Raw genomic sequence first — 12617 nt, 5'->3', positions numbered from 1 at the left:
TTAATTCATACTCGTACTAGGCCTAACTCCGACACCCATTAATAGCCCAGATGCTTATAACGTCTCCGAGTACGAATACGATCCAAAGGCGCCCGCAACGCCGCTAATGAAATTCTGAGACAAGAAAGAGTGCTTCAAAATCCGGCTTCCTTGAAGCATTTGAGAGGCTTAGACTACAGGTGACGGCTCTTTTGTATCTTTACAACGAAGGCCATCCATCCACTACTTGACGTCGGCGTTCCCAGCAAACTAAAGCTGGCTGCATTGGTCGAGAGAACAAAGATGAATAGTCCGTCTTGGGAACAGCCTTGCCTTCGTCCGACAAGTAGAATCGAAAGGAACGCACCATGGTGGCTACGATGACGCTGAGGTTCACATATGCAAACTTCTCACCAATGCACCGGTGTCGACCAGCGCCGAATGGTAAATATGGGCTCCTGGTTCCTCTGGATATAAACGGCTCTTCCATATCAGTCTTGGCATTCTCGTCCATTTCTCGATGTTCCCATCGATGAGGGTCCCACTCTGTAGCATTGGGGAAGAATTCGTCGCTCAGTGCGGTTACCAGGGGTGATGCGAGAAGGACTTTGTCTGGTGTAATGACATAGCCGGTTCCGGGAACTTCGATCGGCCGCTTGACTTTTCGCATGTCAGAGTGAATTGACGAGTGGACTCGCAATGTTTCCCTGACCACGTTGCGCAGCAGTGGCAGCTCATTTAGATCAGAGTACTGGAGCGGCGCGAGCCTCCCACCGCGGCCGAGGTTTGACAATTGCTCTTCATATAGTTGCTCCGCTATATCTGGGCGTGACGCCAGCCTGAGAATTGTCCACGAGCTAGCCGAAGATGAGGTATGCTGCCCAGCCATCAGCAGTGTGATCATCATATGTGCTATTTCCTTGTCGGGAACTGGTGTGCCATTCTTGTAAGTACAGTTCATCAGGTTCCATATCATGTCGGATCCCTCTTTTAATCCGCTTCTTCGGCGACTCTCTATGATATCCATGTATATGGCCCTCATCGTGGCATGTGCGGCGTCCCTCTTGCGATTCTGTGGAAGTGGCGCCCATGGCATTAAGAAGTTGATTGGCTGGAACCCCATATCAAGGTCATGGTATAATGTAGCAAATTCGGCAGTCAACTTGTCACGGACTTCCTGTCCTTGGAGAGCTCGAGACGCAGTGAAAATCGTGATTTCTGCCAAACATTTAGAGACATCGATAGTACCAGACTGTCCCTGAAATGACGGCTCGGTTCCAATATAGTTAACCACCTCTTGCTCAATAAGCGGAACGTGACACTCAAGGGCTCTTTGCGTCAAGCCGAATTTGACAAACTTTTTTTGCTCCATGAGTTTCGAATTTGGGCAATCGTATACGACGTCGGAGCCGAAAACTGGCGTTGTCAACGGGGAATAGATTTCCTCGGCATTGAGATCCTCCTGTTTGCCGTTGAGAATAAAATCGTTTCCGTCAATACCGAAATAACATGTGATCTTTTTGCCGAGAAGGATAAATGTAAAGACATCCCCGTACTTTCAACTTGTCAGCATACCTATTTGATTACAGGGTGGCAACGATCTTGAACATTGATGCGCTGGCTTACCTTGGCTCGGCACCTAGCAAAAAAGGCGGGCGGATCCATCCCGTACGACACCGCATTTCCGAGAAGAGGGACAATGTGGAATACAGTAGGCGGTTCTTTTCTGTTTTGTGGAAGTGCCTGACGGAGGAGGTTGATGGCGACGAGAACCCCGAAAGCCCCAAAGATCAAGACTATGAAGCTTAGCGGCCCGTCCATTGCTTCAACAACGGCGTCTTGTCTAAAATTAAAGATAATAGTTGGAGTTAAAAGCTGGAGGTATGCATCTATCTCTCTGTACGTTGGATATAGAGCTTAACTTATATTATTTCTCAACGCACTGCTGTTTCTCGACCCTACGGACCCCCTCTTTCAACGGACCAACATCTTTGATCGTACCGAATTACAGGCATGGAAGCCTACATTTCACGACTAGTACAACATCCACTTCTCGTATTCGCATAGAAAAACACTTCGTATTAAGTTGCTTCACCGTTGAAGCATAAGCGTAGTAGTAATTTAGGTAATGATTCTTTCTCTATTCAGCGATCAGTCCAACTAGCGGTATCTGGCATGTCCTCGAGCATCATTTAACTTATTGAGTTGTAGGTATTTGACTCTTAGAAGTCGTTTTTAAATCCGTCTATGGTAGTCAAAAGAAGATTCTGCTCCAATATTTCCGTCTTTTTTGCCTTCAGTTCGTCTATATCCCACTCCGCCCATACGAATCTTCCGCTAAGAAAGTCTGCTTCTTCAGACACGAGCCATACCAAGAACTGCCCTGTAACTACCCCGTCTGTCATTCCATCCCTTGGTACAGGTGATTTAGACTTGACAAAACCATCTGATTGTATGTTTCCGGGATGGATATTAATAAAACGGACTTCAGGGTGCTCGAATCGAATACTCTCGAAGATCCGAACTTGTTCCATCTTACTTCCATTATACCCCGAAAAACCTACTAAGGGGAATCGCATATGAGCACCCATGCTTGTCACATTAAGAACAACAGCAGTCTTTCCTTTAGGCTTAGTTCGAAGAAATTGCTGCGTTACAATTGCTGTGCCAAGAATGTTGGTCTCAAAGCCGGTCCACCAAGCTTTCAGATTCTGCTCAACGAACGGCCCATCATCTGAAAAAGTACCTGCATTATTTATCAGAATATCAGGTGCGCCAAATGACTCGAAGACTGCGTGAATAGCTTTCTCATCCGTAATATCAGCCGTGAAAGCCTCAAAAGTTGTTCCAGTATAGACTTTTGCAAATTTATCTCGTGTCGCCAAAATTCTAGGCTCATTACGGCCAATAAGGCCTATCCGCTCAGCTCCGGCAATTGCCATCTGATGGGTGATATGTTCACCAACTCCACGGCCGGCGCCAGTAATGAGTATGACCCTGCCAGCCAACGGGTTTCCCAAGACCGCGTTAGCAAGCGCTGTATAAGGTGATTTGTGAATTTCAGCAAACGATGCCATTTTGATATGATAATCTTTCGGCGAGGACGGAGGAGGCAAGGTACACCAATAGGACAGCCAAGACTCTGTATGTTTCGATAAAATGACAACTGTGTTGAAGCCCACATAAGCGAAATAGGCTATTTTATGTTGTAATTCTTCCCATATCCACACTACGATACTGTGAATGATGGTGGAGCTTACAAATCTAAATCCTACGAGCTTCTCATGTCTCTCATGAGCTGAAACTCTGCTGCCTATCCTTGCTGAGCTCCATACCTGCTCTGCTCATGCCCGAATCAATATGACTGTGTTCAGCCGCTAGTCTCGAGTTCAACTAGAGTCCTCAGTACTCGTATTCGTTGAATCAAGCTCTCAACACGTGGCAGGTCGTTGCTGGCTCACCAGTCTATGGATCTGCACGATACGCCATCTCCTCCGTGTAGCGATATGATAGAATCCGGAATATGAGCAAGCCCCATTATTAGAAGAAGTCCATGAGCATAGGGGTTTGGCAGATACAAAGACATCGTACAGACTAGTGTCTGATCTTTATACAGTACCAAGTAATGACCAGAAAACCAGGTAACCCGAGAGTTTTGAACACACAAGATGATAGCTATACACACATAAGAGCGTTCACTAGTTCACTCAAATAGTACTCTTAATGTCATTTTGTGTGCGAATATTCATTTTGCAGTCTCCTTTTTGGATGACCACTTGAGTACTTACTGTGTCTCTAAATGATTGGAGCGAATACTGAATGTAGGCTTAGCGCATGGCGGAGAGTTCCACCGAAGAACCCCAAGGGATCTCTGGATGGATGTCAAATTGGAGCTTGCCGGCCCAGCTCCACATCTTTCCGCAAGCCAAATGTGCCAGGCTCCGCAACTGTCCACAAATCCACCGGGGATTGCAGTTAGCGATGGCTCCGGTCCGCTCGAATTCGTATCGTCCCGAACTTTCCATGCCAAATAAACATTATGTTATACATGGTAGCCTCGTGAGGCTTTATACAACTGTGTCATGCCAGGCTATGCACACTATATGACCAATAGCAGAGTATAGCGACTTATCCGAAGGTTTCTACAACCACAGCGGTGATACCTACGACTCAGTCAATGCCCCGAATTTTCGTGGCAATATTTGCCGTTGCCGAGACTTCATCACACTTCCTCTGTGCCTATGCCATCTATATGCTACCCAAATTCTTGCAGATGCTTCGTCCCGTACCTACGGATCTCCTCACAGGCCCTTCTTTCTCTGGAGAGGATCCACCTGGCTCTAGTTGTCACATTATTGCGAGGTCCTGAAGCCTAGTGTAGTTACAATAGGGGGGCTCTGTAGATGCCAAAGAAGACATGCTACATGACTCTCATAGATACAGCTTAAGCTCCTAACTGAGCTTCAGATATGCCCCAAGGGTGGCGAGATGCTGCTATATTCTGCATTAACGAAAGTTAGACAGGCCCTTTAGTCTATTATAACGAATCAAAATCCGCGCAAGAGCTTCAGCCCAACGTTTCCCCTGCATGGAAAGCCCACACATGTCGCTCCGCATCGTTACACATACTTCCAGGATCCAATTATTACATCTCGGCGTATGCAGCCCGCGTGTCCTTTAATCCAGTGATGCCCAGGTCTTCCTTGGTCAGGATAACGTCTTCGCCCGAGAAACTCTTCTCTTTAGCCCACTCAACGTATTCATGCATCCTATCCATTGCTTTACCCCATTTGGGCCACAGGCTGTAATATGTCTCTTTGTCTACCTGCACGTATTCTGCTTCGACGCCGTGCACCTCTGCCCATGTCGCAAGCATCTCTCCGGCCGTCATAACATCGGTCATGGCATACACGAATTTGCCGCCAAGTGTCTTGTGGGATTGCTCGATGATTGCTCTCGTGAAAACGCCGACATTAACCGTCGCATCACCAACAAGGGGGAATTGCACCGACGCCGGAGTTGGTTGGAGCTGGATGTACTTCTTCTCCCCGGCCGTTGGAATTGGAAACGGACGATAAAATGGGTAGTTCATATTAGAAGCGTAGACGGAGACCCAGAGAAATGTCGTCTTAGGGAGTAACACCGGGTCCGACTTGATAAAGTCGTTGACCCTATTCTTGCTCACATAATGGGGAATTGCGAATTTGCCTCCACTGATTCGGGATGTGTTGGGAAGAGTCGACCAGACGAGGTGCTCCAGTGTTGGTGTCACAGCTGCAGCTTTAGCAATGTTGATTCCGTGTCTTGTCTCAATCTCGATAGCCTGTTCGGCATCGTACATTATGAAAGGCTCAAAAAAGTTTGTGGCGGCGAAAATAACCGACGTCCCAGAAAAGGCTGCCTGAAGCGCGGCAATATCGTCGAGGTTGGCCTCAACAATACGGACGCCCTGTAATGCGAGTTTCTTGGCTGCTTCGCTTTGGCTATTACGGGTGATGGCTGTAAGCGAGTAGGCGGGGTCTTTCACCAGAGCCCTGATGACAGAACCACCCTGAATGCCTGTGGCGCCAATAATTGTGATTTGCCTGGTCATAATGCTGGTTTTTCGTAGCAAATTGAATCAAGAATAGTACAAAACTTGATGTGAATGGTGAATTTGAATAAAACTGATACTGAATCGACTTTACGAATACTTCGCGATACACCAACCTATATGCTTTGCGCGCTTGCTATGACGATAGGTTTAATGAATACGTATTTACTTGTTGACTCTGTTGATCCTATTCCATGACTTACAAATCGATCTTGTATCTCTAATTTGTAATGATAACCGGTATTATAATACTCTACGGAAGAAATCAGCTACGTGTGAATCGATCCACATACATCCGCAGCTAGCTGTATTCTTTTGTTGCAGTGCTAAAACCCCATTGTAGATTGGTTCCCGCAATAATTTTGTCCATTCGCTAGGGGTTCTATTGGGGTACGAACGCCGGGATTGCCGGAGAAGCGGACAATCTTCGCGTGTACTAACACGCCTAAGATGTATGTACCATACCTCGTTTAAACATAGATTTGCAAGTACCAAGCCGCATGTCATAACTCTGTTAAACAGCTTAGTATTCAAGTGACATACTATATCCGACTTCCTTACGTACAATCAAGACCTAATTGCAGAACCATTTTTTATCGTTGCGGAACGCGTGGCTAGCCTTTTGCATTCGCTTACAACTTGCGTCACAAGATAATAAACCTGTGCTAGCGTGAATCCCGCAGCGGAGAGAAGTGGCTCTGTGCGGAAAGAGATGGGGCCAGGTATATCGATCAAGTCTACAACTTCGATGACTTCGATATCCTTTCATAGCAGGTCTGCAGAGGCCTCCGCGCTATCAGTATATTAAAGCGGACTGCTTACTATAATTCAATAATTTGAAAAGTGAAGATTAATTCGGATATTATACATTTTTTGTCTTAGAAACTATAGACTACTCAATCTGCTACTTTTTTTTTGCTATGGCGATTACGGAACTTATTTTCCCCAAGCTAAAGCTTGACCAGGCCCTGCTCAAAACGTTTGCCGAGACACTCCCAGCCGCCGCAAAAGAAACATTCTCAGGCATTCCGGGCTTAACAAGTTACTACAGGGGAAAAGTCATTGAAGCACGGAATGTTTCACAGGCAACAGACCTTGATCACAGTGGTTTAACTATGGTTTTAGGTACGTCATATACTAATCTAGAACTGATATATGCGGGTATCATTCTGCCAGACAAGGCACAGGCTGATATAGTACAGAATGGGACAAAATATCGTCATTCAATACATTCTGGGCCTCGGAAGGATTTGCAGCATTTCGATCGGTAATGAAACCGTTTATGCTTAGCCCAGTCTCTCCAGAATTATATTACTCCGAAATTGCAGACTCTGGCAACACGACTGCCTGCAGATACACACAATATATTAAAGTGGATGGCGGACACAGCGAGAATAAAAGTGTAGAGAGTTCATGGGAGAAGTTGACTCAGGAGATTGGAATTGATACCAAGTCTTTCCATGCTTGGGGTATCCAGGAAAGTGATGGCGCATTTATGGGAATGAATGGCTGGAGTAGTCTTGAGGTACGTTTGCTTCGGTCGGCTTACACTAAGGACTCTAAAATAACTGAATATACACAGGCCTTGAAATCGACGACTGAAAGAGATTCTGTAAAAAAAGCTTTGCAAGAGTTGACTAAATATGGCCAAGTTATCACTTACATATTAGAACTAACAAAGCCCTTTTAGCAGGTTATTATAAGTTAGCCTTTGGCCTAAGTAGTGTTACGGAATTATGTACGGAGTAGCGGTACTTCTTGTAACAAGACCCGGTTGTGTTTTTGAGAAACTCAGCTAGAGAAGAAGACTTGCTAGATTAACACTACGGTAATATGATTTATTAAAAATAATCTTACTCATGTATTTACCATTTTAAGCATGCTACCAATATGAGCCTCACTTTTGAAATAGTTTTGCTTTTGTGTAAAAAAAAAGAAAAAAAAAAAGAAGAAAAAAAAAATCACACTAGCTTATAGGACCCCGTTCGTTATAGTTAGTAATGACTGGAACCATCCATTTTACTACTCCCAAGCCATCCACTTCGTCACCAACGTTCCGTCAGCGACACTGTTACAATGGTTGGAAAGCAGACCTTACGTTACCCAGTACCCATGAAGCGTAAGGCGATCTCGATACAGAGACACACCGCAAATCGGGTCACTCGCCAAAAGACGAACTACCCCAAAAAACGCGTCTCTGTCGCCTGTGAGGTCTGTCGCTCGAGGAAGACTCGATGCGATGCGGCGCAGCCAACATGTTCGTTTTGTGCCCAGACCGGGGCGCTGTGTGAATACAGAAGCTCTCAAATGCCTGAAAGGTACGAGAAAATATTTTTTGACCCGAGCCCACTTGCTGGGATTGCTTGAAGGCTGCAAGTAAATGAGTCTGTATATTGTAACTGTGTCGGCAACTTCATCGGGGAAGACGATGCTGTCTAATGATTGAATCGAGCATTCCTTTCCACGCTGACGGTTCCGCTAGTTCTGAAACGCACCTTGTGCAGGATTCTGATCATGACCTCTTCAGTCGTCTAGATCGGATTGAAGGGCTTTTGCTAGAAGCAAAGTCTCATCGTTCCGCTGCAACCAAATCTCACCTCGCTGATCAGCCGTATGCTCCCCTAGATTACCAATTTCCAACCTTATCTAGCCGTTTGGCGGAGAATCAACTTTGTGGAGAGACTGAAAACTCGGATGTCGTTGTCTTCGGCTTTGACCTTCACTGTCTCTCAAGTTTTCGCACCAAGGAGTTCCACCAAGCGCTTCTGCCCCTCCGTGTCAACGATTTTGAGGAGAGCTTGGAACAGGAGCTCAAAGAGGGTAAGTCCCTTTTTGAAGGAGATCAAGTTGAGCTTCTCAATCTCGACCTCAGTCATCAAAATTGTGGGCGTCTTCAACAACTCTTTACACGAAACGTATTACCTCAGCGGCCAATATTCGATCATGAAGCTTCTGCCGAGCTGGTTGCTCGCGTGACAGAAGAAAGACCTGTTCCAAAAAACCCTTGATACGGCCCTCACGTTACTTATCTTGGCCCTCGGATCCATGTCAACAGACAGCCAAAATATGTCATATGATCCAGCGACCACTCCGGGGCTTGATTACTTCCGCGCCGCCTGCCAGATTGTTGACGGCGACCGGAAGTCCAACTACACATTACAACATGTCCAATGCCATATCCTTATGAGTGTCTATTTCCAGAGCTGCCTCCTACCAATTCAGGCCTTTGAATCGATCAGGGTGGCTTCCGAAAAGATCGTTCTACTTCTCCAAATGCGTAAGCGCATCGCCTCTGATAGGTCGTACGCCAGCTGCCAGCGAGCATATTGGGGCCTGTTATCTCATTGAACAAGACCTGCAAATGTATATCTCGCACAGCTCTTGCTTACTTCAGAGCATCCATGAACTAGTACCACTTCCTACCAGCGACAGCGAGGAGCCTGGCTTCTACGGATTTCTGGCTTGCATTGCATTGTGTCGAATTGTTGCCAGAGCCCGAAACGGCATCTCTTGGAATAGGGTTATGCTTAAAGAACCTGTCATCGTTCGCGAAATCATTCTGCAATTGTCTAAATGGTACGCTACCTTGCCTCCACCTATCAAATTCCCTCTGCTGGACCTTTGCCAAGCCGGTGTTTTCTCCAATGGTACACTTCTTGACACACAACAAGCCCAACTTCGTGCAAAGTTCTTTTCTACTCATGCTCTTTTGCACTGGCCAAACGTTGTACTTTTGCTGGAAATACAATCTCCTACCACGCGACAGGCTGATGATCAAGTCAACCACGATTCATCGCACATCCTAAACGGCGCAGCTAAGGCCCTCGAGTTCGCCACCATGTCCATTTACGCGTTTGAGTCTTTATATTCGAACCCCAACCTTCTTATGGAATCAAATGGTGGTACCTTTTACGCTATTATGATACTTCTACTATCCGTTTATAGAGGTTATATTTATTATCAAGAGGGTCAGTAAAGCTGCAATAGCTAGGTCAGAGGAAGGCTACGCCCCAGCCCTTGGGCTATCCGTTTATAATGACCCATCACTGAAGATGGTGCAGCATCTAAGAACGATGGAGGCTCTATGTTCAGGTTGGCATCTCTTGAGGTATTAGCCTGATAAGCCAGCAGCTAAGAGTGGCCGGGAGAAGGTGGAACGACTGTTTAGAGAAAAGGGAATCAGGCTACCTACCTAACATAGGAATGCGGAGAACATAGAGCTTGCTAGAGAACTTCAGAATGTGTTGGAACTTGATGTTCCTGGCTAGACTCGTGATGAATAAATTGCCCTAGCTGTTCGTGAAGCCAACATCCTGCAAGTTGCTGCGCCGCCACGGTATATAATTAATAAGTATGTGAGATTCAACCGTACCTTTAGACAGATTAAGCCAAGAGGAGATCGCTTCAACAGGTGTTTACGCTTCACTGCCAAGGGAAAGTGTCAGGACTAATCGGATGCTGGAGTGTGTTCCGAACCGACACTCCGACACTAGGATTCAGTCTAACAGATGAATGGCGCTATTGAATCATCTAGTACTAAAATAGAAAGGGTATTTATAGGTGAATGACTCCGCGTTTACACCGTGCGACGAGACACAACGCTTATAAACACAAGTAATCTAAATTTCACCCCTTCAAGCTAATGAGAATAGTTTTCTACTTGAATTCAAAAGCGGTTAACCATCCCTCCACTGAGAACTACTAAAATAGGCTGAACAATTAGAATCTGATGAGATACAAGTACTGTATGCACCAAGGAACGTTAATCTGCATGTTGTAGACTATATGTTTCATGGGAAATGGGAATGGGCTTGGTGAGGCGTGGATACCCCATGAGGTTGTCCGGGGCCACCCCGACCGTCTGTTGGAAAACTATTCCAAGCCACTTAGTATGGAAGACCTCCACACCATAGAACCGTTTATCTTGCTTTCTCAAGGTTGGAGCGTATTGTATGTGAAAAGCTGGTCTTAATATATATACTACTACGTTGTGTTTAACGTTGAGACATCACATTTGGCTATCTATAAAACATTCTTCACCATGGCAAAAAAAATTAATGAGCCCATCAATGCTATTCACCATGAGAAAACCGATGAAGTAAGACGCTATCATTTCTGTAATACTTCATACCCAAACCTTTTCTATCGCTAACAGAATTAGAACGAGGCTCCGACTCAAGTCATAGGGATAGCCAATGCATTCGACCAGGCCATGACACAAGAACCGCCCCATATCTTTGAAAGGGGCCAGATAATGACCATTGTAGTCTCACTTGTCGGCTTCTGCTGCTCCACAGCCGCCGGCTACGACGCCTCCTTGATCAACAATCTCTTTCAAAACCCGTGGTTCAGAGAGACCTACAATGTTGAGAGCTCGGGTATCTGGGCTGGTATTGTGGCTTCTATGATGCAAGTGGGTGGCGTTGCTGCCATGCCATTTATCGGCCCTACAATGGACTACTTTGGACGTCGAAGTGGTCTCTTTCTTGGAGCACTCTCCATCATCATAGGCACAATCATCCAAGGTACTTCTACGACTGCTGGTCAGTTCATGGGTGGCCGCTTCTTCATTGGGTTTGGAGTCATCATGAATGGTGCCAGTGGGCCAATATACGTACTCGAGATCAATCACCCAGCTTATCGCTCAGTAATGGGCGCGTTATACAACACTCTGTACTTCTCTGGGGCCATTATCGCTGCTGGTGCCGCGCGTGGTGGTCTTGACATCGGTGGAAATGCTTCGTGGCGTATTATTACCTGGCTTCAATGTCTCTTTGCTGGAATTATTATTGTTTCGTCTCCTTGGATTCCCGAATCTCCTCGATGGCCCTACGTTCATAACAAGAGAGAAAAAGCACTCGCCGTTCTTGCCAAGTATCACGGAAGGGGAAACCCTGAGTCACCTTGGGTCAAGCTCCAGCTTCAAGAGTACGAAGAATTTCTTAACTTGGATGGCAGTGACAAGAGATGGTGGGACTACCGCGCCTTGTTTCATACTCGTGCCTCTGTATATCGGCTGTGTTGCAACCTCTAGGTTTCAGTCGCTGCTCAATGGGCTGGTAATTCCGTTCTTTCTTACTTTCTGGGCGCTGTCCTGGAGACGGCCGGTTACAGCGATCCAATTCAACAAGCAAACATTACCCTGATTAACAACTGCCAACAGTGGGCTTTCGCAATTCTCGGAGCATGCTATGTCGAGCGAGTTGGTCGTCGGCCTCTACTTATGTTTTCCTTTGGTGGCTGTAGTATAACTTGGGCAGGCATGGCGATTGCTTCTTCTGAGTTTGCCAAATCTGGCAGTGGACTCAATCCAGATGGTTCTCCTTCAGTTGGTACTAGCGTTGCTGCATCCAAGGCATCGCTCGGTCTGATCTTTATTTTTGGCTCGATTTTCTCCATCGGGATCACGCCTCTCCAGAGCCTTTATCCCATGGAGGCGCTCTCTTATGAAATGCGAGCAAAGGGGTCAGCACTCTCCACTCTAGTTATCAGCGCCGCGATGCTTCTCAACCAGTTTGCTTGGCCCGTTGCAATACGCAACATTACCTGGAAGACGTACATCATTTTTGCGGTCTGGAACATGGTGCAAGCGGCCACTATCTTTTTCTTCATTCTTGAGACCAAAAATCGAACTGTAAGTAAGATTTGCTTCGAGATTTAATATTCATCCGAGAAGCACCAGTAGCTTGTAGCCATCGAGGGTTCTATTTGCAGTGGGAGCCATGGTCAACAGCCTTCGAGATGAATTCGCGGAAGCTCTTTTTAGTTTAGCCTCGAACTGCCGTAAGCGATACGTAGCGAGGAATTGGACCATAAATCTACGTCATTGATGGATGGCAAGAGATCGAGAGAATATGTAAGAGAACAACAGGCGAAGCGGTATTATTAGCGACCTTACATTTTAATATGCATTACGTCAGCAGGACAATATTATTCAGTAAAATCACATAACTGTCTAGCAGAGCAAGACATGCAAAAGCTAGGTACTTTTCCACTATACCCCCTGCAACTTAATTCACGGGCTATATTTTCATTAAGCCTGAGG

The 12617-nt window shown here is 46.1% G+C and overlaps 5 protein-coding genes across 5 annotated transcripts; 2 read left to right on the top strand and 3 right to left on the bottom strand.

The window, feature by feature from the left end:
* Positions 1-199: 199 nt before the first annotated feature.
* M431DRAFT_99195 (hypothetical protein) lies at positions 200-1800 on the bottom strand (the record flags this gene model as incomplete). Its single annotated transcript, XM_024925120.1, has 2 exons — positions 200-1534; positions 1606-1800. The coding sequence occupies 2 exons, from the start codon at positions 1798-1800 to the stop codon at positions 200-202; spliced, it is 1530 nt and encodes a 509-aa protein (XP_024768437.1).
* A 401-nt stretch (positions 1801-2201) lies between these two features.
* M431DRAFT_10705 (hypothetical protein) lies at positions 2202-3056 on the bottom strand (the record flags this gene model as incomplete). Its single annotated transcript, XM_024911633.1, has 1 exon — positions 2202-3056. One exon carries the CDS (start codon positions 3054-3056, stop codon positions 2202-2204), a length of 855 nt encoding a protein of 284 aa, XP_024768436.1.
* Positions 3057-4425: 1369 nt separating this feature from the next.
* M431DRAFT_21163 (hypothetical protein) lies at positions 4426-5572 on the bottom strand (the record flags this gene model as incomplete). Its single annotated transcript, XM_024913456.1, has 1 exon — positions 4426-5572. One exon carries the CDS (start codon positions 5570-5572, stop codon positions 4625-4627), a length of 948 nt encoding a protein of 315 aa, XP_024768435.1. The 3' UTR covers positions 4426-4624.
* A 905-nt stretch (positions 5573-6477) lies between these two features.
* Positions 6478-9874, top strand: M431DRAFT_21162 (hypothetical protein). The gene is made up of 5 exons (XM_024913455.1): positions 6478-6697; positions 6775-7097; positions 8077-8392; positions 8559-8874; positions 8999-9874. Exons 1-5 carry the CDS (start codon positions 6493-6495, stop codon positions 9546-9548), a joined length of 1710 nt encoding a protein of 569 aa, XP_024768434.1. The 5' UTR covers positions 6478-6492; the 3' UTR covers positions 9549-9874.
* Positions 9875-10533: 659 nt separating this feature from the next.
* M431DRAFT_546505 (hypothetical protein) lies at positions 10534-12233 on the top strand (the record flags this gene model as incomplete). The annotated part of the gene is made up of 3 exons (XM_024921216.1): positions 10534-10670; positions 10734-11579; positions 11607-12233. The coding sequence occupies exons 1-3, from the start codon at positions 10614-10616 to the stop codon at positions 12231-12233; spliced, it is 1530 nt and encodes a 509-aa protein (XP_024768433.1). The 5' UTR covers positions 10534-10613.
* Positions 12234-12617: the final 384 nt, after the last annotated feature.

This window comes from Trichoderma harzianum, assembly GCF_003025095.1.
Source record: "Trichoderma harzianum CBS 226.95 unplaced genomic scaffold M431scaffold_23, whole genome shotgun sequence".
NCBI lineage: Eukaryota > Fungi > Ascomycota > Sordariomycetes > Hypocreales > Hypocreaceae > Trichoderma > Trichoderma harzianum.
This window is presented reverse-complemented; position numbering and strand designations above follow the sequence as displayed.

What these genes read in the sequence shown, in the direction of transcription:
- M431DRAFT_21162 (XM_024913455.1), top strand. Translation starts at nt 6,493, where the DNA reads ATGGCGATTACGGAACTTATTTTCCCCAAGCTAAAGCTTGACCAGGCC. An exon ending in ATGGCTGGAGTAGTCTTGAG is followed by an intron (nt 7,098 to 8,076) that starts GTACGTTTGCTT and finishes CACCTTGTGCAG; the next exon opens with GATTCTGATCATGACCTCTT. An exon ending in GGAACAGGAGCTCAAAGAGG is followed by an intron (nt 8,393 to 8,558) that starts GTAAGTCCCTTT and finishes GACAGAAGAAAG; the next exon opens with ACCTGTTCCAAAAAACCCTT.